At 35.8% G+C, this 25,531-nt stretch overlaps 1 protein-coding gene across 8 annotated transcripts in view; it reads left to right on the top strand.

Moving 5' to 3' along the window:
- The window catches only part of LOC131051056 (probable protein phosphatase 2C 8), a 187,917-nt gene that overhangs the window by 100,234 nt on the left and 62,152 nt on the right, over positions 1-25,531 (top strand). For 6 of the 8 annotated variants that reach the window (XR_009107069.2, XR_009107068.2, XM_057985405.2 and 3 more), the window contains 2 exons: positions 765-929; positions 11,784-11,867. Coding sequence is in view for 5 of the 8 variants with exons in the window: in XM_057985405.2 (XP_057841388.2) it covers positions 765-929; positions 11,784-11,867 (249 nt within the window). In the remaining 3 variants the exon portion in view is untranslated. The remainder of the gene's footprint in view (positions 1-764; positions 930-11,783; positions 11,868-25,531) is intronic. The other 2 variants (XR_009107071.2, XM_057985406.2) reach the window with 1 other exon arrangement.

The raw sequence follows: 25,531 nt of genomic DNA, 5'->3' as shown, positions 1-25,531 counted from the left end.
TTTTTGACATCAACAAAATAGTTGGAGGTTATTATTCCATTGTTATATCCAAGTCAGCTTGTATCAATGATGCCCACAAGAGAAGTTTTAGATAAATAGACATGCAAATGATGTCATTTTTATTAATCATTGAATGCTGTAGTCCTGAGATCTATGAGACAAAACTCAAATTTCTCGAGGAATCAACCCATGATTATTGTTTGAACCAGACGTTGATGAAATATTGAGACATCTGTTAAATATTCCCTGTGCCAATACTTTTGTTGAGAGATGATAAAAAAAGTAATTTTGAATTTCTCTTTTATGTATGTCCCAATCGGTGATGAAGAGATTTTATGAGAGAATTTAGAGTCTGTTGGACAGCGGGGATTGAAAATGTCACTCTAATCCTAAAGAATGTGTCAAAATTATATATGGCCGAATATTGCTGCTCAGTGTGATCTTTTTTACTCTATACATGGGAATTTTACTAAAAGGTTCAACATGGTTATTTTGTTCTCAAAATTAGACATCTATTGGATTAACTTTATTTTGATCTAGTAAGAATATAATATGGCAATGAATTGTATACTCTTTATTGATTAATTTGTGTCCTTATTGGTACATTAATTGGCTATCCCAATTCTTGATATAGTATTAAATATGGATATATGTACTTAACATCCAAGCTTGCGATATAGTCATTGACCACTAGACATTGTCATTCTGTATGTATTCATGTGTTTTCACATTTACTGATGTGTTGATTTTACCTCTTGATGTAGGTTTTTATTGCTAACATTGGAGATGCAAAAGCTGTACTTGCTAGGTCAACTATTCATAATGAAGATGAAAAAAATCTAAAAGAATTAAGTAGTCCTTTGAAAGCTATTGTAGTAACAAGGGAACATAAAGCAATCTATCCTCAAGAGCGTGCAAGGATTCAGAAGGTAAGACAATATTGTTTAGACATGGTGGTTCTAAAGATTCTTTTTTTTTTTGATTGGACAAAGGGTTATTTTTCTGAAAATCCTTTTGTTTTGTGTGGTAAAGAAGATATGTAGTAGGTTTTAATTCTATTGCAAAGTAAAATTGAATGTGACAAGTGCTCAAGTCTTTACTGCAATTTTTGTTTTATGGTTTAAGAAATGGTATGATAGACTTTGATTTTCTGTGTTTAGCATTTATCTGTCTTCAGTGCTTTTGTAGATGAATATTTTAATTTCAGAGCTGTACTGACATGTAGCATGGTGTTTAACTGTATACCTTTTGTCAGTAACTTGATTAAACTGCTCATGTGCAGTAAATACTAAGTGATTGTTCAAATTTATTGCCAAAATCTCTGATCATAATTATGGTCAAGAGCTTGTTAAATAACTGAACTCAGTCTTCTATGTTTATAGCAAAGAAGCATTAATTGTTTGGGGAATTAATCGGCAAAACAAAAGTATAAGATTCTGTGAAAAAATCGGATTTACAAAAATACATAAAAAATTGTAGAAAACAATAAAAAACTACTTTTTTTTAATTATTAAGGGCATTTCCATAGCATAGAGATATTGTACACATGAATTGTAGAAAATAGATTTTTATTGTTTATATTCATATCGCTGATTACACTGCACAAAAACATACCACAACATAAATAATATCTAGATGGTGATAGATGTCAAAATGTTGATTACAATATAGTTTGTGACTTTGTACAAAGTCAACCTGTAAACTAAGTACAAAATTCCAAAAAATCAACTATAGAAAATGACATGCTAGAGACATGCTAGAGGTCAGGAGGCTCTAATGATGAAGCTCCCGGGTGAGAGCCTCTCTTAGCTCGTTCAATCCATTCACGATTCCAGCTAGCTTCCCTCATGAGATCAAAATCTTCAGGCTCAAGTGGAGTATCATCATCATCATCAACAACAACAATCAACTCAGACTCAAGATCTATCTCATTGAGGTCAATTCACGAGTCTTCCTCAATAGTTTCCGATTTTGCCCATGTAGAAATTAGTCTTTACCTTACAAGTGAGAAACACAATGAATTGTGAATACAATTTCAACTACTGCAACTATATATTAATATTCTCACCTTGAGCTTTCTTTATCTTCAAGCGGAGGTTGTGGTGAACAAATACCAAGTCATTCATCCCTTTTTGTGATAGGCGGTTGCGTTTCTTGAAATGTATGTGTTAAAAAACACTCCAATTACGCTCACAAGTTGATGAGCTGCATGTTTGGCTCAAAATGCGCATCGCCATCCAACTTAAATTTGGTAATTCGTCTCCAAAAGAAGCCCACCATTGAGCTGAAAAACACATTATATTGAGATGATATTGTAAGACTAAGAATATCTTAAAATCTTAACAAACTTAATGAGCATGTTGGCAAAATAAAGAGATTGTCAAAAGTTTATAGAGTCTACCTGGTTGGATGGTCTTTGTACTTTGTATGGCAGCCCTAGAAGAGAGAAAACCCTTAGCCAGCTTGTACGCTTCCAACTCTACAATAGCTGCATTAAATTTATCCAAGTTTGGAAACATTTTGTCCGTGCACTTGTAGAAGCCTTGTTTGATCTCAGCATCAATATCCATGTATGCAGTCTTGTAGAATAACAAAGGTTTGAATGAGTATCCCATAACATGGAGAGGAGTGTGCATTTGTCTATCCCATCTCCTATCAATTATGTCCGACAATGGCATATACCTCTCCTTGCTATTTCCCAGCTTACTCTTTATCACCTCCTTGGCCCATCCATTGGCTCATACACATATCCCATGGGGGGTTTTTCCCCATCCACTAGTCTCAAGACTTTTACTAGAGGCTCTGAAAATTCTACAATTTGTTCAATCGATTCCCAAAAACTAGTAGGATACATGTACTCTACCACTGCTATGCCATTTGTTTGATTTGTGAAGCTAGACTGCATCCACTTAGATGAAACAAACGCTCGCCTCAAATTACTTTTTTGCTCACATAGTTTCTGCAATGCAAGGAAGTGTGTTGCAAATCTTGTCACCCATGGTCGAACTAGCTCCCTGCCTCCTGTGAAAGAGTGCATTGTAGCCAAAATCTTCATGTGATTATAAATAAATTTGGTAACCTTGTGAACCTTCTGAAATGCCTCCTTAACCCATTCAATTTTTCCAATGTCCTCTAGGGTTAGATCAAGGCAATGTGTTGCACATGGTGTAAAAAACATAGAAGGGTATTTATTTGTTAGAAGTCTTTCTGCAACAACACAAGCAACATCATTGTCTGTGATAAATTGAACCACATTTTGTGGCCCTACATCCATAACTACCATGTCATACATCTCAAACAATGCAGTTGTGGATTTCATTATATTAGATGTATCCATAGTTTTCAAAAAAACAATGCTACTCTCACAAGAGACAAGGAAGTTAATGAGAGTTCGGTTCTTTCTATCTGTTGAGAGTTTGGTTCCTTCTATCTGTCAAACCATAAGACATAATGCTGCAACCAGTAATAGCTCACTGTAACTGATCCTCTTTAACAACATCTACAACATTCCGTATTACATCTTTGAGCATGCCAACCCTCCATGACTCATAAGATGGGGCTTGAAACCAGTGTTCCACGGTCAGCGGGGATGGGGACGGGGAGACGGGGGGACACGGGGACGGGCTTCGGGGACGGGTTTTGGGGACGGGGGGACTTGGGCTTGGGAGGGGGAAACGCGTTTCCGTGGAACACTGCTTGAAACCCAAGACTTACAGCTGCAATAACATCTACCATTGGTTGCCAATATGGATTTCTAGAAGCATGGAATGCGAAGTGAGAGGAGTACCAAAATTACCAATTGCCTTCTTTGCTTGTTTAGTGACATTTTTCTTCCATCTTGTACTCTCCAAAGTGGTTTGTGATCCTGGTGTAGTACGAGGTTGGAAGAAAGTATTAATGTTTCTTCCACCTGTGTTTGGTCCATGTGCTATAGAATTAGGTGTTGAATCAGATTCCTTGAAACCCCCATCTTCACCATCCTCACCCTAACGGTTCCTCCTGGCATCTTTAGAACTAGAACTTTGTTCAACCCCAATTCTCGCCTTTTTGGCCTTACTCTCAGGAATCCCTTCAAGAGACTGCTTTGCCTGATACGAGACATCTGCAGGGCATCTTTTGCATATCTCGGTGTTATTTCCTCCTTTTTTTGACAAATGCCATTTGAAATGATAAATTCCACCACTGATATCTTCTAGACACCAATTGCACTTGACCTTCGTTTTACCGGGAACTGTTGTGCAATGTGTCCACGCAAAGTCTTTTTGATTTGGCATTGTGATCAATAATCAGTTCTGCAAAAACATTACACTCAGTCTTTAACTTTTGAGGGATCTAGAGTTGGGCTTGTGTACAATAATTGCATTTGAATTTAATTGACATGGGAAATTGGAACTGTTAATGTAATTGAATATCATGTTTACAACAACTAAAGATATGATAGAAACCTAGCAAAATTGAAATTTCAAAAGTATATGTAGAACCTAGAAAATTTTCAGCTACTACTACTTCATGTCAAATCTACTACATAGAGATTCCATAGAAATCAACATCACAAAAAACCAAAACAAGGAAATTTTTGATATATGGCTAGAATGGATGGATTGGAGGTCTTCTTGGACAGATATGTGAGAAGAAGGGTATTCCGTTTGAGTATGCAAGTGGCAGATTGGAAAAAAATCCGTTTGAGTATGCAAGTGGTAGATTGGAAAAAATTCCGTTTTAATAATCTGATTTAAGACATTATAATGCATAGTGATGTATGTTAATCATTGGGAATTGGCCTTTACTTATGAATTGTTTTCTATCTTACAATTCTATAAAAAAATTATACAGTGATGTACTATGAATTATAGGCCACCCTAAACTACCAGGAGGAAGGTTTTTGGATGATCTTCCATTCTTGGCTAGATGAGCAAAGCCAGTGTTGAAGCAAACACAGAGGACAATATGAGAAACAGGGTGCTTGAGGGTTTCTCAAAGGTGAACTCCGTGGCAGTGGGGGAATGGATTGAACTCACTAATGGGCTTAACACTGAAGATCTTGGATTCCACAACTACATTTACAGATTGCAGAAGCTGCCTTGGGATTTAAACAGTTATCTTCACAGAACCCTAAGGATTACTTCCTTTCCTCTATCAATAGAGAATTGGGTATTTTGAAATGCTTGTCCCTCTACTAATATAGCCCTGCCATTTGGATCTTCTCAAACTCCCATTGTCAATTCAAATAGTTATTTTTAAAATATAATCCAATGACAATTCATCAAGCACATAAGGACAGATTAAGATTCCCCCATTTCTAAAAATTTGAACAGGGCAGGAGAGATTGAAATATCTTTTTGTCTGTCGTAAGCTTCTGAATTCAAGATTGAACGGTGAAATTTCTTAGATGGTGTGCAAAGAAACATGTTTTGACAGAGATTTCTTCGTGGAAAATTATTGGAAGTGGCAGATATTTGTGTTGATAGAAAATTTGGTCAGTGTCACATGGATCGACTTCAAGCCATGTTTTTTTTGACCTCGTCGCTGCCAAATCATCACTACATATAATTGTTGATTGCTTATGGTTTAATACCTATAGTACACAAGAAAAACTATACAAAAAATTATGTTGGTTTTAATACCTAATACGCAAGATAAAAGACAAATTTTTGTAAAATACCTGTGTTTTTCTTGCCTTTGGTTGTTCCCGTCAATGGCGTGCGACTTGTTGGCATTGGCATGCGACTTGGGTGTGTTGGCAATGGCATGCGACCTGGGTGTTGGCTCCCGTCAGTGGCTCTTCTTCCTCCCGTCAATGGCTCCTGTCGAGAGAATGGCTCTTCTTCCTCGCGTCAACCAAATTTTGCCTTTGAAGCCCTTCTTGCTTCTCCATGCTTGCAGGCATCATTATTTATAAATTTTTTTCACCTGTTTTTTTACTTTTTGTGGCTTTTAGGGTTTTCGCGGGTTATTTTGCCCACACTGGTGATTTTCACCCAATTAATCGCTTGCATTTTTGGTGATTTTTACACAATTACACGCAATAAAATCGTTGATCGCGTTGACCCATTAAAACACGATATTTCAGGGAATTGATCGGCTAGGCCTGCGATCAACGATCAATCGGGTACAATTGCGATCTTTTGCAGAGTAATGCTTCTTTGGTTTATACTTTATAGCATCATACAGGGTTTGATGAAGTATTCTTCTACATGATGGTCTTGAGAATAAGAGATTAATGTTGGAGTGCAATTTTACCATATATATTTTTTAATGTGGTTCAAGATATGATGTAATGCAATTTTCCACCAAGTTTGATATGTCAAAGTGTGAGGTGCACCATATCAATATACCAAAGGTGGGTGGGTGATCAATTCACTAACATAGTCATATGCATACGACACAAAGGATGCGTAATATATAAAGAAAAATGCTCCCTCTAGTCTAGAGTCATCATACTTTGCATTATTTCTAGTTGTGATCAAGAATTTCACAATTGAAACAAATCAATGTCAAGATCAATGCACTACACAATAATCTTAGTGTGGCACATAGAATGGGTTATAGAATAAGTCGAGTTTATGAGGCGGTCGAGGAGAGTTGATAACACAAGTAGCATCAACACATCAACTTATTTGACCAAAAAATAATTCTTTTTTGCAAAATAAATAAAATAATTCTTTTTGTTCATTCACAACTTTTCTTTTTTGTTCAATCCTATGTATCTTGGTGATGTGTCCCGTATGTGACATCGTTTACCTAAAATCAATACAATTAGGAAAAAATGGCTAATGCCTTAAAGGTTTATGTGGTCTCAAGAGGCCTTAATTTGGGCTTGGTGGGAAGGTCTCTACCTTGACCCCACTTTGGAATGCAATAGGGAGTGTGCCTAGGTAGTTGTCCTCGGATCCCATGATCGGCTTGCTTACAAGTTCATATAGCCAATCAAGAAGAATAAGGTTATCTTGATTGAAGAAGTTGGTGGTTGCGTATAGTGTGCCTTGCCACTTTAGGGTCAATAGGTTCGCAAGTATTGTTGGGATCTAGCTGTCCGCAGGGATGCTGATCCTAAAGATGGCACATAGGTTGATGAGAAGAAGACACATAAGGGATTGGTTTTTACTTTTGGTTGGGGTTTTGTTGGATGAAATATTCCCTCATAGTGGCAGTGAAACTTCGATTTTGATGTAGAGTTAGCAAATGTTGGTTAGGGGGCAGCGACATGGTTTCTATTTTTTTTGTCATTTTGTAGTTGAATTTTACAACCTTTGGACATTTTGTTATAATTTTATGATAATTTATATGCACATTGACAATTACTACTATTAATTTTTTTAAATTTGTTTGTTGACTTGTGAAATCTCAATTCAACTCCAATGTTAGGTGTTAAGGTCCTATAATGTATATGATGAATTCCTTTTCAATGTTATCATATGAATATTTGAAATTTCTTATAGTTTAAACTTTTCCTATCATTAAATAGTTGTCCCTTGTCATCTCCTAAAAACTTCCTCCGCCCCCCACTTCCTCGCCAAAAAACAAATTGTCCCCGAAACACATCTCCTCACCACTTGCTAACCCTATCTCGAAAAATTTGTGTAACATAGTTTAGTATCTAGTTATCGTTTATGTACTATGTATTATGCATTGTGTAACACTTTCTACAATACGAACTTAAATGAAAAAAAACTATTTTTCATAATTCATGGATTAAACTCTCATTTTGTTTGCTCTCTATATCTCTATGCTATTAAAATGCCTAAAATTTAAATAATAGTAGGTTTTTCTCATATTTTGCATTATTCTATGTTACTTGAAAATCCAAAGATTTCCCTATTTTCTTTTTCCAGTTTTTGAAAAAATCATATATTATTGGTCTGCCAATTTTTCCCTTCAAATATTTTTGCTGCATTGGTTAGGAGTGCTTCCATTTAAATGCATATGTTATATCTTGGAGTACATAGCTGCCCCAAGGCCATGGATCAAAGGTTTATTGCAATCCTATTATTATAATTAAACATAGTTTTTCCTTTATAGAAAACAAAGCAGAGTCCAACTTCAATGAAAATTCTAGATGGTTCAATTATCCCCATAATGTGATGAACAATGAAGGCATCATTCTTCATGGAAATTGTAATATAAAGATTTTATTGCCTAGGATTACATGACAGCGATGACACTATTAATTAAAAATTGCGATATGTTTGGGCACATAATCAAAGATGGAATTTTTCCTGCATATTACCTTGAAATCATTTGTAAAGCATATTTCCAGTTTCATATATTTGATTGGCGGGACTTCACTGGGATCCAAACATAGCTAAACCATCTTTTAAATACATATTTAAATGATATGAGATCTTATACATGAAATTTATTGAAAGAATTATGTTATTTCTTTTGAATATTCTTAAAGAACAAATAAATAAGTAAAATTTCTATTATTTATAAGTGTATACCAAATATGCGTAATGTTACGGGAGCAAATTTTCCATATTCTTGTACATAGGGGCACAACCAACAATTGGCCCTGATCATACTAGTTCTCAATTTTGTAAAGGTTGGCAAGTCTGTTTCAAATTTCCCAGACAGTTACTAGTGGCATATTTTACTTCGATGTTCTTGAGATGGCATGTTCCAAGATATCAGATTGCTTCAAAATTGGGCACGCTATTTATGATTCTTCCCAATATACTTCTTGAATGCAAATTTTATCCTTTTGATGTACATTTTGATTTTACTGGTTAGTATTTTGAGATCTTATCACCTAACACAGAAACCAAGTAATAAATCTAGGAGGTTGGGTGGAAAAGACAATGTGGCAGTGCTTATACTGGTTATTAATTATCCTGACAAATGGATTGATAATGATGGATTTCATTGCTATATATCCTTTCAATTAAATTGGTAAACATGGCTTTTGTTCTTGCCCTTTGTGTGGACCTTATAGGTTTCCCTTCCTAGCTCTTTATGTTGTAAACTACCGTTCTCTTGAGTTTCATTGACATATTTTTGGTCATCCGTGGAAATTAATATCATTTCTGTCTTTTGTTCTTTTTTAATCCAACTCTTCTTAAACAAAGGAGATAAGACATCTTTCTCTGGAAACAGGACCACTATTATCCCTTTTTAGTCTGATAGGATTATGAGATTTTACCCTTAATCTGGACATTGTGGTTTCTTTTGATAAGCTTTATACTGTGCAATTATTTAGTCTAGCACGTATACTTTTATTCTAGGGTCGACATTCTTTATGGTAATCACCTTTTTGGTATCTTAGGTTGAATATGTTCTTTTAACTCTTTCTACTGCTATTATTGTTGCTAAATCCCACTGACCTTTTTATAAGTTGAGGATGTTTAAAATGTCTTTATTTTGTTCTTGTTTTTTGACGATTTTAGCTATGGCGTGTGTGCGTGTGTGTGCGTGTGCGCATGTGTGCGTATGTGTCAAACAGTTCATTAATTCACTGTGCACAACCAATCATAAAAAATAAAAAGGCAAACTACTTTGTATGTTTTCATCTCAGTTCAAGTGTGGTGATTTTGTAGCAGGAGAAGATGCATTTAAGAAGATTATTCTTTTTATAATGTTACTCTGCTAATTTTCTTTTATATTGCTCATGTATTTTTTTCAGATTGTTACAAGTTTCAAGGAGGCCAAGAGAGTTTGTATTGTGTAGTTTTATTCCGTATTTATATGTAGTTTTTTCAACCTATTTACACTGTAGGTTTTCTTAATAAACACAATGAAGGCTGTTTCGAGAATGTATGTTAGATTGTTCAAAGTTCAAAGTTCAAGAAAGCATGCATGCTTTTGTAGTAGGAGAATATGTGTTTAATAAGATTATTCTACTAATAATGGTGCTCAGTTAATTCTCTTATATACTGTTGTATTTTTATCACATTGGTACAAGTGACAAGTTTCTAGGAGGCCAAGAAAGATTCTATAGTGTACTTCAATCCTGTATTTATATGTAATTATTTCAACCTATTTGCACTGCAGGGTTTCTTAATAAAAAAATGAATCCTTTTTCAAGAACGCATGCTAGATTGATGAAACTTCATACCACTGAATTTCTGACAAATAAACAATCATATTCACCAACTATCATATATCATTACTAATCGGCAAGCATGATATTTTTGTGCAACAGAGAATATTTGACCTTCTTTTCTGGATTTGACAAAATAGAATATCACCACCACATGTGGACATGAGTGGTAGCTAGTTAATGTAACTATGAATTATAAAAGTTATTACATTGTCCCAAAAGTATTCTCACCAAATCATATCCACATAATCATGTTTAAACAAAATACATAATTATAAAGAGACTAATTTTTTTCTCAGATTCAAAACCTCAAACATGACCATAAATAGTGCATTATAGTCACTTACCTTTCGTGTGAAGCCACTTGAATTAGTTGTATCAAGCAGATCATCATTAGAGATTAACATAGACCTTCAAACTGTCTTTGTATATTTATCTCAAAAATTTAAGCTCAACATCGCTGTTCAATGGATCAATCCACAAGAGATGCTCCTGTGCATAACAGAATGGATGGTGATGTCATGAATTTGGAGGAATCCTGGCTTGCATGCAGAAACAGATACATTGTCTTAAACAAATATTTTTGTTTTGGAGTTCTCCCTGAAAGAACAAATTTTGTTTTGCCCTTAACTTCCCTAACATTCAAGAATTAAGACACTCCATTGGGTGGTAGATAGATTCCCACATAAGAATGATTACCATTGATTGCAACAAGGCATTATCAATAATGCTAGTCAAGTCCACCTACTAACCCCCTACCCAATGACTTATCACAGCCATCATAATATCAATGACACATGATGGAGAGTGCCGACTATGGAATGACACATTATTTACAATATTACAAATATTAAATAATTGTTCCTAGACCTAGGACATCACAAGGTGTACTCCTAACATCTTCATATTTACTTGAGTGTTTATAAGATTGGTTGAACTGTGACCAAGTAAAAATCATTTTATTCAGTCTATCTACTGTGCCATTGGCTCCCTTGTTCATTTAAAATCTGAGCGGAATAAGTAGAAATTTTGGAGCTTTTAGGAGTTTACACAATGATTAACTTCTAGAGCTTGAGCAAGTCAACTGTCTTCAAGAAATGTCTGTTACCATACTTTTATTGGCATCCAAGATAAACATTTAGACTGTGGATGACATCACATCTTCAAGGAATCCACATTTCAAATCTATAACCTTTCTGTGATTGTGACAGACTAAATGGACAATCTGACTGCAACAACATTCCAAGAATATTGACCTACCATCCTTGACCATCCATATTATTTGTCATAATGAATGCATGCTTGCCATCTTAGATAGCTTTTAAATCTCTTAGCAATTAATTTCGTGAGATCATGGCCAATTGTTGCCATTAAACTTCTTTCCAAACTATAAATCTTTGGTGCTGGAGATACATGAATGAACCACCCTACCTTTTTTTGTCAGATTGAATAGGCAAATGGTCATAATCTAGGTTGAGATCCTTTGTAAATGTGTACTTGCCAGGGAAATCACCTAGGTAGCATCCAGGTGTATTTTAAAGCTCCAAGGATTTAGTGGAGTATAAAGATTGTTGTTTTTTAATTTTCAGAAATGTGGCATACAACAAAGTTAAGTCAACTGAAAGAGAATACTGCACCACTTTCAGTAAAATGAAATCTTTTCTGTTTTCTTGTAGCTTGAAATGAAAGCCACTGAAATTACTAATTAGCAATTGTCTATTAATTTACCATGCTAATGTTAACTCAGGCTGGTGGATATGTTGGACCAAATGGTCGTCTCCAAGGTCGCCTTGAAGTATCTCGTGCCTTTGGGGATCGCCAATTCAAAAAGGTCTGATGCATGCAATTTTGATCGACTCTGCACACCTTTCATTTATAAATTTTTTGTTTTTTGTTTTCAACCTGGTCATGTCTATTTTTTTTGTTTAAATATATAGTTTTTTGGCTTTGCTTTAATTGGTGATATGTATAATTAGCATTTTTGGTACATATGTTATAAATTTTTTTTGGAGTCTATCATTACGTATGTTTGAGTAAATATTTGGGTCAATTTAATGTCATTGAGGGTCATTGTACTTGTGAGTCCAAGAACTATTTAAGATCAAGTTATTAAAGAGAATTGAGAGCTTGTCAAAAATATATCCATGATAAATCTTTTTGAAAATTGGCATGTATGTGCACTGAGTTTTAGAAGTTTTTGTTATCATACATGGCATGCATTGATTTCATAAATTCCAATCTTGATGCGTTCTCATGGGTTTGGTTTTTTGTTTGCAAAATTTTATAGATCCTTAAGAAGCAAGCAGTGTGCTTCTGGGTTTTTCAACAGTAAAAACATCAGCCATGAGCAGTGGCATTTTTTGTTTCCTTATCATGCTCGGTACTGGCAAGCCTACAATCACTCTCAAAATCCTTGATACCAAGAAGGTCTCCCAATATTCTAGATACAATATTTGAAGAGGAAATAGCATAGGAGGCGAGAGTATGGTGGAAGAGTTGCAACGTGTCCCTGCAGTACATGGTGAAAAACCTTTTTTTCTCAAATTTGCAAACTATAAGAATGACAAATGAAAGAAGAAGTCATTCTTTTATGTTGCTAGTTTGTTAAGGCTGCATGCTACCATTAGTTTGGCTGGGTAGTCATTAAAGTGCTGAAGTAAAGACTTTGTTTATTATGAAGAAACCTTTGAATGTCTGTTGAAAGTAAGAAAATATATCCTCAAAAGGTTTCAGCACTGTATTGCTTTTGAAAATTACCTTCGGAACCTATTATTGTGGAGACATTTAAAACCTAACACCTTCCAATTTTATGCGATAGTTTAGTTATAATATTCTTCAACATACATGCTGTTATCTATTACTTTCATGTTGCCATGTTATACAGGTGAATCGGTGTCATGAAGATGAAATTCATTGAAATATGTTATTTGTAAATCCTAATGATAGTCCATTGGAAGAGGCATTTATATAAACCTTGTATAGATATGAATGTATGCCCTCTAGTTTTATTGATTAATTGAAGATGGAAAACTTACATCAATAGAGATAAGTATATTCATATTACCCGTATCCGTTTGTCTTATTTGTTAGCAAGTTGTAGAAACATGGCATAAACAAGTAATTGAGAACAGCACAAGCAAAAGATAAGTCAAGAGATTTATCTTGGAGAAACCCAATGTGCAAAAAATTTCAGCAAAAGAATCCACCATCAAAATAGGTTTGTACAAGCTTGCTCCCTTCAAAAGCCTCTAGTGACACCTCTTCTAGCATTCTCTCATTTGCACCCATTGTTACCAAACTTGAACTTGGCACAGACTCTGCAAGTTGACTTTTGACAAGGACTCAGGACAGGTTTGAGAGATTTAGAAAAGCAACATCAAAATATTTTACAAAAAGTATGAATTTTTGAAAAAATTGGCCTAGACATGGTTAGAATTGCACAATATCATCAAGTCTTTGAAATGGGTATACTAGGCTCATTTAGGCTTGCTTTATTCAAGATTTGTAAGACTTGCCAGGTAACTATGGGAGTTGAGTAACTATGCTTGCACTCAATTTAGTGAACTCTTACATGCCTACATGTAATTACGCAATCCTCAAGAAACATGGCAATAGACTTTTACCTTTAATTTCCAATAACCCTAATATGAGCATGACTGAAATGTAATTCTCATAAGTGCATTCTAGTCCTCTAATCCTTGAATTCCCAAGAAGGAAGAATTTTATTATTGCATATTCCAATGGATGTTTTTATACTATAGAATGAGTACATGAGTTGGCCAAGAGGAAATAGAATATCTTCCATGCAAAGAGATGGAAGGAGAACTCCTTCATCTCCTTGGATGAGTCTATAGTTATGTTTTTTGTCTTATATAGGATGAATTCATTTGTGGTAAAAAATTTCAGTTGCAGACTCCTCTCATTATGATAAATTTGTCAACAATCAAACTTATAGGATGAGTTTGTCCATAGCCAAAAAACATCATCTTCACATTTTCTCCCTCTTTTGCAAGAATCCATTCATAGCATGATGTTGGAAATGTTGTCATTGATGTCAAATGGATCAAGATAACCTATATCAGACTATAATATTTGGTATGGGAATCACATATATGTGAAGGAAAGATGCCAAGAGACTGACTAAAATATGAAGGCAATCCATATAACTGATAAATGAAGATGCAGTTTACTGCTACTCAATATCACATATGAATACTCAAATATTACAATGAATATACTCAAGGAAGAACCTTAGAGTAAGCTTGTCAAGAAGAATCTATTTAGAATTAATATGGGTATGACTAAACTGCAATATGAAGTCATGAAAGAAAAAGAACATATGTATATAAAATTGTGGGTATATGTGGGCTGACTTCTTGTAAGACAAATATATGCTTTTCTGGCCGACCACACATTAAAGCACTCTAGGTAAAAGCTAAATTTAATATGTGACCAAAATGCTAGCTGACTTCTTTCCAATTCGGCACCTTTTTTGTATGATTTAACACATGTTAAAAGATTTTAAATAATGCCAACTCCTTTATGAATGAGTCTCCTCCTTTCAAAGAAAAGGTATGATGGGGTGTAATGTCCCCATTTAGTAAAACCCTAAATTTTTGCCCTAAACTTCTATTTCCATTTAAAACAATAATCAAACAAAGAAGCATACCTGATTAAGATCCTGCAATAGGTTAGGTAGCCATTGAAATGTATATAATTCATATTATATTTCTTCTAATAAGAGATGATTAAACATAAATTCTCTTCATCTAGGGTTGGGAACATTAGACCAAATAGTTTATTTCTTTATTATGCTCCTGAACATAAATCCTGTCTCCTTCTCTTGGCTATCCTACTGCAGACTTTATGCTTCTGAATTGTTTGCTGTAGGTTTTTACCAAGGGCCTGATAGCTATCCCATTTTTCCTTTTGAGTGGATTCTTGTCTTAAATGTTTGATGATAATCCTCAGGTCAGATCGTGCTTTTCTCTTATTATTATTATTTTTTCTTTCTACCCCCACTCTCGATGCTTTATAGGAGTAAGGGAGGGTGGTGGCTCAAGGAAGAGTCACCACTATTCAAAGGGGGCTGACCTTTAGGATTACGTGGGACCCTTAGGAGATAAGTGACCCATGTTTTTTTGATATTATTAATTTATTTCATTAAAACATTTCATGAATATCATCATTTAATAAATATTAATTAATTAATAATAATATCAAACAAACATTCATTAATAAATTTTAATTATTTAATCATTATAAAATATTAATTAGTTAATAGTAATTGTTATATTTATTTTATTTGCACATAATGAATATTCAAATTAAATATTAAATTAATAAATAAAAAATTAACTATATTTTAATTGCTATATTTAGGTTATATTCCTTGATTAGGAAAATATATGATTATCAAGGACGGGGCATGACATGGGGTATTTAAGTAAGGTAAGAGATGAAGGAGACAAGTTCCTTAATGCTATACCATATGAATTAGAGCAGAAAAAAGAAGATTGAGAGCAGCAATGCATGAAGAGTAATTCAGATCTATATCAGATATATGAATAAAAGTGTTAAATGTTGTGAAGAGAGGAATATATGATGAATAGTTTAAGAGCAGATCTGTAAGTGAAATTTGAACAGAACTTAACGCAAAAAATGCTCGTGGAGGTAGAATTGGGAGTGAATTCATTGCAATGTTTGAATCAGATTCGTAAGAAGAACTCAGACTTGTGAAGGAAAGACATATACCATTCAAAGTCAGATTTGTGATCAGAATTGTGAGGGAAAGTATAGTGGCATTCAGATCTTGTGAAGACATATCATTCATTGAAAAAGTTTTGGGTTGGTGCTCACAAAGTTTATAAGAGGGTCTTGGTGTCTATTCTTGGTTGGTGTCTACAAAGATTGTAAGAGATTTCTATATATAAAGCGATATTTTGCCGTGGTTTCCTCCTATAAGTGTTTCCATATATGTCTTCTTCTTGTGTTGTGTAATTGTTGCATCTTATGTTGTTGATATTGTGCAATTGATATGCCTTTGGTATTAAGTTGAAAAAGTAAATCATTGTGCTATATTGATTCACCTCCCTTCTCCTCTTAGTATAATTGGTGCTCTTCAATTGGTATCAAAGTGGGCTCCTTTGGAGATAGCCTAACCACTAGAAGGTAGAATTTGGAAGTACACATGGCAAAAAGAAAAGGAAGTAAGGGAAAAAGAAATACCAAGCATCAAACAGAGAAAATTGTCGATTGAGTTTCAAAATTGCTGATGGATATAGAGGCTAGAGGTGGTGTCTCTTCTCGCTCTCCATAAACGAGACGTAGCTAGTGTATGTCCCAAAGAAAATCAAGTCTCACAAAATGAAAGCACTCCTCCAAAAGGTGACAAGAACAATTTCAGAAAGTCCTTTCCTCACCTAGGTTCCAACACCCTTTCTATGGTTATTGTTTTTCATGTAACCATTTCGCTCGTCAAGCAAGATTGTAGAAAACATGCAAGAAAGTTTGGTTGGAATAAAAGTTTTGATGGGTTCTCAAGTAGGAATTACGATTCTTGTGCTCATTTAGTGGATTATGATGTCATATGTTATAAATGCAACAATCTTGGTCATATTTCCTAGTTTTATAGAAGTGTTTTTATGAAACCACCTAGACAAAATAAGAAAGTGGATGCGTGAAATGTACCCCCTTAGTTTTTTCCCAATTTCAAGACAACAATTTCTCCCATTAGTGCTAGCAAAGATGAAACATTGAAAGCATTACATGTTGGCGGTTGGACAAGCCACTTCCACTTTTACAGCGGGATAAAAAATACTGAAAATTAAACACAAACTTGGCAGTATAACCTGCCATGTCCACTTATTCAGTGGGGGAATTACAAACCAAAGAAGACTCAACCACTTATGCAGTGGGAGCAATACATTATTAGCTGAAAACAAAATGCTGGAAAGATAAAATAACTATGCTAGGCGGTAAACCAGCCTCTTCCACTTATACAGTGGGTATTAGGGAACTAATCAAAATGAGGTTTGCTGTTAGTGGTAAGTACCACCAAACAACATTACATGGAACATCATAACGTGATTAGAGGATGAAAAGTGAGCTACTATCAAGTATAACCAATAGAAAGCTTGAGTATCGATTGGAATGAGAGAAACAAGTATGAAAGAGCATAAACCAATGATACTAAATTGCTGCTGTGTGTGAACAGCAGGCTGTTCGCCTCTAGATCAACAACCATGAAATTCTCCGGGCATCCAAAGCTCACCAATATCCATCCCAAGCAGCTCCAATGTATAGGCAACCAAAGGAACACTGAATATTCATCGAGACTCCAGCCAAAAAACCCCAATGTCACCCAGAAACCCCTCCTTACAATGCATTCAGCTCCCACAAAATGTATGGCCAGCCATAGGGACGATTTGCTCCCAAAAATCAAGCTCACAACCAAACAACACCTGAGGTTAGGAGATGAGATGCCCAGGGAAAAGCTTCCCAATGAGCTCCTACCCACAAAAATCTGAGAAGTCAATCAATAGATCTCAATACACCCTTTGAAATGAGAATGCCCTGTGAACACAGCTAGGAGTTATATTTTCAAACACGAAGACTGAAAAAGGCTAGGAGGTATTCACCCTCGAAGCAGTTAATTGGAAATAATCCGGCAGCACTTCGTTGCATAAACATTTGATGCCGAAAATGAGGAATAGAGCCCTATATTTATAGATAAGAAACCCCTCAAATTCAAATTCAAATTCCTCGTCCAAGTGAAATGAAATGAAATGTCATTTTGGACGCCCAAGACAAAATATTATTTGACTTTAATTATAGCCAAATATTTTCTCAAAAAGGGATGCCAACATAAGCACATGTTTACACATTTTAAAAGATTAAAATCTTTAATAAAATATTTTAAGATGGACGCCCCAATAAAGTAGAAATAAATTAAGTCATTTAATTAAATAATGACTAAGTCCATTTGATCATATAATCAAGTTGGAGAAGCTGAATCCAATCTACTGACTAAAAATAGAACTAAATCACTGGATCATCATGCCAAGTTGGACTGCTAAAAATAACCTGTGCTGCACTGGCTCAACCTGAAACCCTAAAAATAGTAAGTGTCTCCAAACTCCGTTAGAGCACAAATCGGGATGCAACTATCACTTACTAAAAATAGTAAGACCGCCAAAAGTGATCAGATGGAGATGCATGTCACACTACTGCGAAGCTCTCAAAAAACTTGAAAAATAAACTGTCCTCGCTCTCACTTACTAAAAATATTACGTATGCCAAACTCCACTGATTGCTACGCATGTACCATCATTGCGAAGGTTTCTGAAAACCCCAAAAAACCAGTTTCCAACAACTGTTTACCCAAAAACCTCCCAGAAGATGGAAACCCTAATTTTGCTCAAAATAGCCTACGGGCTTCCTGAATAGTCTATCTTTCCACCAGGAGTGATCACTGGTGAGAAGGGGACATTACAATGCTCTTCCTAAACAAAATAAATAACCTACAAAAATCTGGGAAAAAAGCAAGAGCCAGAAAAATAAAATGAGGAGAAATCAATGCTTGTGTTTCATGCTCAAGAGGTATCACTAGGATCATAAGGAGAAGTATGAAGTTAGGGGTACCTAATAATTGCACTATCTTTCAGGTCCATGAGGAAGATAAATCAAAGGCTGAAGTCTCCCAGAATATAAGAGAATAAGGAGGTCAAATAAGGAGTGAGTATTTGAAAGGGCCTCCTACTTAGTTGATGCTAAAACTGAAAATATGTGATGGAGTTTATACTCAAGGATATTTTGAGGGACGAAAAGACCATAGGGTTTTTGCTTGCTTCCTTCTTGGAACACAAGACTGCAGTAGACTATATTGAATTAGTATTCAGAATGCTTTGGGAAACTAAAAAGATGCAGAAGGAAGGAGATTGCCACCGTCTGTAGCTGCATGCACCAGTCACCTGGCAGATAATAAGACAATCAGAAGAAAAGGCATTCATGAGAAGTTCATCTGCAGGGCATTGTTTTTGTAGACTGACAGGCCTATATTTGATAGGGTGGACTTTCACTGTTTAAACATGATAAAGGACAAAAGCTGTGTGATGAAGATGGAGGTGGAGCGCATGGTTAAGTTGCCCCCTCTGGACAAAGATATTGTACCTATTACCTTCCTGTTTGAGCTCCTTCGTTGTTCTCTTGCATGGAATGCAAACATAGGGTGCAGCTTTAAGCTTGAAAACATAATTTTTCTATTATCAGCAACCAGAAGAATGCAAATTTGGAGTTCTCAGCAGCAATCATTCATTCCAGAACTTGTTTCAATAGAACAATATCAAATTCTTTCATGCACAGTAAATATCAGTGGCAAATTTGTTCATTTTGCAAGTGGTTCTCATAATAGCAGGTACTTGGCAGCAAAATATTTAGTAACTATGTCTTAGCATTCACAATAGCAGCCTATCCTTTATTATATTTTACTGCAGACCTATATTGAGACCAGCAAATTTCCAAGAGTAACTATCTGAGGTGTTTGTATCAGATGCTAAGGTTTATCATCTTCAAAGGATTTTCAGAGAATTAGAAGTGTCAAAGGGCACAGTCATAAGAAAAGAGACAAGTATGAAAGTCAGAGTTGAAAGATGTGATGGCAGTTTGCAGATGATAGGAGTCCATGTTATGCATAACAGTCATTTATAATGACATTGAATGTGGCTTCAACTTGGAAACATCTGATAGTAGTAGTGTTCACCCAGTGAATACATGAAGATAGCAGACTGTTTGTGTTATGACTAGGGAAGGAAAGAGTATGAGATGTTGAAGAGATTTGCAGATGAAACAGAAAATAAGTTGAAGAACATAGAACTGAAAATAGAAAAGCAGAAACCTATCATCTCTGAACAATTGGTTTACATATTTAAAGCTCAGGAATGTCTAAAACTATGGTTCAGATGACTGATGTATCAGTATTTGATCAACTGGACTTTTTTTTTTCTGAAGCATTTTGTCTCATAAGTTTTTTAGATATTGACAAGGATTCGGTGGCCTCATTAGCTGAAGCAATTCTTGTTTGAGCTAACCGCAATGAATGATGAATCTGGAAAAACAAAGTAAAGAAAGCAAAGGCTTAGAAGCAAAGAAACGAGATTCGGACTCGGCGCGGACTCGGCAAGGCTGACCCGACTCGGGACTCGGCAAAAAATCAATAGGACTCGGCAAAAAATCGGCAGAACTCGGCAAAAAAACCAATTTTCTAGTGATTTTTGCCTAGAGCGAGTCGGGTCAGCCTTGCCAAGTCCGAGCCACCCAAGACTCGCTGAGGGTCACTCGGTCCGTGACTCGCCGAGTTTTGGCGAGTCATGGCTAGTCACGGAACTCTACTTAGAAGACAATATTGTCAATTTGGAAGCATCTATGTTACCCTGAGTTTTTGGGACGATGGGATGAGTTTCCAGGATGGCAAAGTTTTTTGCCAATTTTGGGGACGGCTGGGGGGTGGCTATATAAAATATAGGGAAAATTTAAAATATATAGGGAAATTTTAAATGTTCATATGAAAAATGGATAAAGCATGTATATATACATTATATTCGTACGAAAACATGGATAAAGCAGGTATATGTACATTATAGAACCTTAACATACCACATTTGTGTTCAAAATTCATTGTCAATGCTCAATATGCATTCATAATTCAGAATTCATTGTCAATACCCAATATGCATTCATAATTGAAATACATTGTCAATATGCCAACACTTGTTTGCATGTAGCTCATTGTTTCTTTCTGTTTGGAGGATATTTTGATAGTTTTCCATTTCTATTATGACTTGCAACTCTGAGTGCTTTTGGCTATGATTCAGACCTGTTTACCTTTCATAATTGTGAAAAGTCCACTATTGCAGACCTGCAACCACTCTTTTACGCACTACCGAGTTCTAAGTTTTTGTGAAATTTAGTACTAGGCTGCTGCTCATTATTTCTTAGTGCTTTTTGGAAGTGATTCAGACATATTTACCCATCATATTAGTAAAAATCCAGTTTTACAGACCTGTAATAATATTAAAAAATGTTTTTTTTGAGCATTTGAGTCTTTTTTTTCTAAATGTGTTGGGAAAATGGGGACGGCTGGCCATCCCTGGGATGGTTAGGGGACGGCGGGACGTCCCCTTTGAGAATAACTGCTGTCCCCGAGTTTCTGGGACGTTTCACACAAATTTTGCAATTTTGGGGACGGCAGGGGGACGGGGGATTTTAGCCCGGGGACGCGTCCCTAGGTTGTGTAGGGAAGCATGGAAAAAAAGTATTAATGCTTTTCTTAGGAATACTATGAGGGAGAGGGTGGTAGTTGAAATAGAAGGTGATGGCGAATTCCTATCAAGTCCACATCAAAGAAAGGTACAATTTTACAGAGTTATAGAAAGAGGGAGATTTACAGCAAGGAAGACCTATAAGGAAAAGGAGAATGATGCCGTTGATGTCAAGAGGAAGTGTTCTTCCCATTGCCATTGATGTCAAAGGTGGAGAGATACAGTAAGGGGGAGTGATAGAGACAGGGGGAGTATTTAGTGGGTACCTGTATGCTGATGAGTTAGGTTCTTGTTCATATTTTCATGATATATTGTATTTTCTAGTTCTGAAAATAAATTTGTATTATTTCTGGTTGTGGGTAAATTTTTAAATATTGTATTTTTGAAGAGTTGTCTACTTATTTGCTGCAAATAAGTTTATTGCAATACCCTTCTCTGCATCCGTGTCTACTTCTCTAAAACAACTCAAAACAGAAAATAAAACCAAACAAAACAAGGGTGTATATTACAGGTTGGTGCCTACTATGATTTTAAGAGATTCCTATATATAAAGCAATATTTTGCCGTGGTTTTCTACCATAAGGGTTTCCATGTAAATCATGTGTTCTACTTCTGTCTCCCTCCCTTGCTCCTTTGACCCTCCCCCCAATCTCTATATAATTGTGTGCTCTTCACATGACTTATCTCTCAATCACCAATGATGAGTGTTTATCTGATAATTTTGAAATAAAAAGAGAACCAAATATTTGCTCCCCTGTACCAAGGAATGAGTGAAGGAGAGAATTGAAGAATGCAATACAAATTTATGAATCTCCTCAACTAAAAGGAAAAAAAAAAAGATAATTCACCCCCTTCCCCCTCCAAGGTCCCAAGAAGAACAATGAAGGAACTTTGGGTAGGGGTACTCTGATAAAGGCTGATTAAATCAAGTCCTTAGAAGAAAATCTTTCTGGTGCTATTTACATCAAGTTAACTGTTAGTTCTTGATGTGATGATTTATATTAGTTGTCAATGCTATGAGGAATCCTCAATAGGGGCCACTTGGGATCCAGGAAGCGTTGCTTGATTCCAGGTCTAATCTGAATAGTCCTTGCAAAAAAATTCTACTGATGTTTCAAACAATTGAAAGGTTTAGAGCATAAACTCTTATGTAAATCTGCTATCACTAAAGGGTTATTATGTGTTGACATCTAAATAGAAGGAGAAATCATTACACATCAACAACGATCTGACTTAGTGATACATGGCAACAACAGCTACAAAATGTGTTTAGCAAATAGTGAATAAGAAAAAAAAAAGATGGTGAAAATACAACCATCAAATATGGATGCTGTGGCTTCTTGTGTGAAGAAGAAATCTCCCAAGTTAGTGAAACCACAAAGCATCATAAGGGTTAATGAGCTTGGATAAACATGATGGAATTTTCCACTCTAGCTATCAAAACAAGGGAGGACATGAATGTTTCTTATTAAAATGTAGGACACTATCACCCAGAAGGCAAATAGAGAGGGAGTGATTAGATGACTTACACTGACCTATGAAACTTTAGTGAAGCAAAATTGTAATAACCCTACAAAGAAATTTTTGTTCCAAACTCGCAATATTACTGATTTTATCTTGCAGACATTTTGTCCAATATTTTGTATACAAGCGATTATGAAAAACATCTAAGTTATAATCACTTAGAACTGCTTTATCTGAAATTCTAGATTATTTATTGAACTTAAACCTTTAACAGCGTTAATGGAATAACTAAGGCATTTTATCAAACAGTTGGCAAACATTCAAAAGAACCGGAAACAATAGAAAATGAATAATATAACCTGCTGAGAGCAACAATACTTTAGAAAAATCTATGAATGATGTATGCACTGGTTATCAAATGATAAATATATGAATAGCCGTTGTAACCCATTACACTCAGAATCTCCTAGCAGAACTGCTGGTTCTAATAAAAAATAAATAAAAAATCATTATTTTAATTGCTAACCTCAACTGACAAATGCTTGGCATTCCCAATCAGTAGTCATGTCATACTTTTGTCCTTCCTTGAGGATGTATGTGTTACAAGTGTGGTTGCCGTTGCACGAAAAGATCGACTTGATAATGCCCGATACAACCACACTAGACTTATAGAATCCATAGGAGGCGGTTAAGCCATATCACAAACCCAAGCGCTGCGCTACACAACACAAGGAGACCAAGGGTGCACACCTTGCAGCAATCCCCCCCAGTGCAAGTGAAGGGTTTGAACCTGTGACCAAGCTTTGATACCACTTGTTACAAGTGTGGTTGCCGTTGCACCAAAAGCTTGACCTGTTAATGCCCGATACAACCACTAGACTTGTAGAATCCACAAAAGGCAGTTAAGCCATGTCACAAACCCAAGCGCTGCGCTGCACAACTCAAGGAGACCAAGGACGCACAACTTGCAATAGTGTGGCACCTATAATGAAGTGAACGATAGGATTTTTAGTGCTGCAATTGCTTCTTAAGAAGCTGCACTGACTTGGAATCCCTTTAATAGGCTGTATTGGGTAAAAAGGAGACTTGATTGCCTTATGTTATACATGAACTCACCCCTTTTTGATATGTATGACTCACTTGGGGACTTTAATATGTTGCAGCTAGGGAAAATACTCAGCATAAATTATAATATAATTTTTATTTGGCTCTTTTCACTACACACACAACACTGAAATTTTTGATGTGTCTCCCTCTTGCACACAAATTAGTAATTTTCCTGTAAATCATGTACAAATGTGTTACCTGCAAATCTTTGTAATTTTTGTATGGACAAATCAGTTTGCTCCAAACTCTTGTCATCCCAAATGTGAGCTTTGTTTGAATCCACCTTTGCAATTTGCTTTGCACTTCCAAACTCAATCTCCACCTTACGCTTTTCATCCTAGGGCAGTAGAAATCTGCTCAACTCCACAACTGGGGTTCAGTAAAATATCAAATGCCAAGAATGCCTCAAATGAGTCTCAACCTCCTTTTATAACCCCTTGTGGAACTTGTTGACGTGTCTGAAATCGCATTGCTACGACTCCATCTAGCCAATGCAGAATAGAATGTACTTGCTGAGTATCCTATCCTCTCTTGAGATAAGGAAATCCCTAATGCTGTTTCAATTTGATCAATGGGGACGACCTCAAGGTTTCGATTGTCAGGTCTTGATTGCAGGATAGCTCAACGGCCGATGTGATTTGCTGGGAGCACAAGGGGACTTACATTTTGCAACAAGGTGGTTTGTTGTGATTCTCGAACTGGGAAATAAAATCAAAAGGGAAAGGTTCAGGAAGCCTAAGGACAAGGATGATAACAACTGATGCAGCGGGTAGACAGATTTCGATAAACCAATTCTTGTTTTGCTAGAGATACCCTCACAACTAGACAAAAACGGTGCAAGCTCCAAGGGATGAAGGATTTTCAGACTGGAGACACTCGTTTTAGGCACCCAATTCTGGCGTAGCCTAAGACGAACACCTGCAGTTGAACTAAGCACAGTTTGGGTTTAGACTAACCATGCACGGTGACCTACAATCAGCAGACCCCCAATGGTATGAACCATAAATGCATCAAATACCCCTCTACACTTCACCATTAAAATCCTTGCACTCTAAAATTTAACCAGCTGAAAGAAACCATGCAAACAGACTAAAACAAAGACAACAAACACCATATTTCAATGTTCATATATTTGCTTCAGCGGCCATTACAACAATTTCTGCAGCATCTCTATGCTATGCCTAAAATCTAACCTATTCTAACTCTAAAATCGAACTATCTAACCCTTTACAAAAGAAAGGCCTCTGCCTTTTATAGATTTTACAATATGAATCAGAGGCTAGGATGGACTGCATCCAAGGGTCCTGACCTGCCTTCCAGATGCTGGCAGCTTTAACCCATGCCTATTAGACTCTCAGTCATCTAACCAACCACAATTCCAACTACCTACAACTGTTTGGATTCAATTTGGGTCTATCCGGTAGTTGAACATAACTGTCCACAACTGACCTGTTTCCCCTCTATTTCAAAATATCTTAAGTGGGGCCCACAGGTAGTTTTACATTAAACAATTTCAGTTCTTAAAACTGAATTCCTGGAATTAAATCCAGCTGTGTATTTCTCAGGAATGCAGACTTGCAGCATTCAGAGTGTTCTTTGGTCTCGG

Source organism: Cryptomeria japonica, chromosome 6, assembly GCF_030272615.1.
Source record: "Cryptomeria japonica chromosome 6, Sugi_1.0, whole genome shotgun sequence".
NCBI lineage: Eukaryota > Viridiplantae > Streptophyta > Pinopsida > Cupressales > Cupressaceae > Cryptomeria > Cryptomeria japonica.
This window is presented reverse-complemented; position numbering and strand designations above follow the sequence as displayed.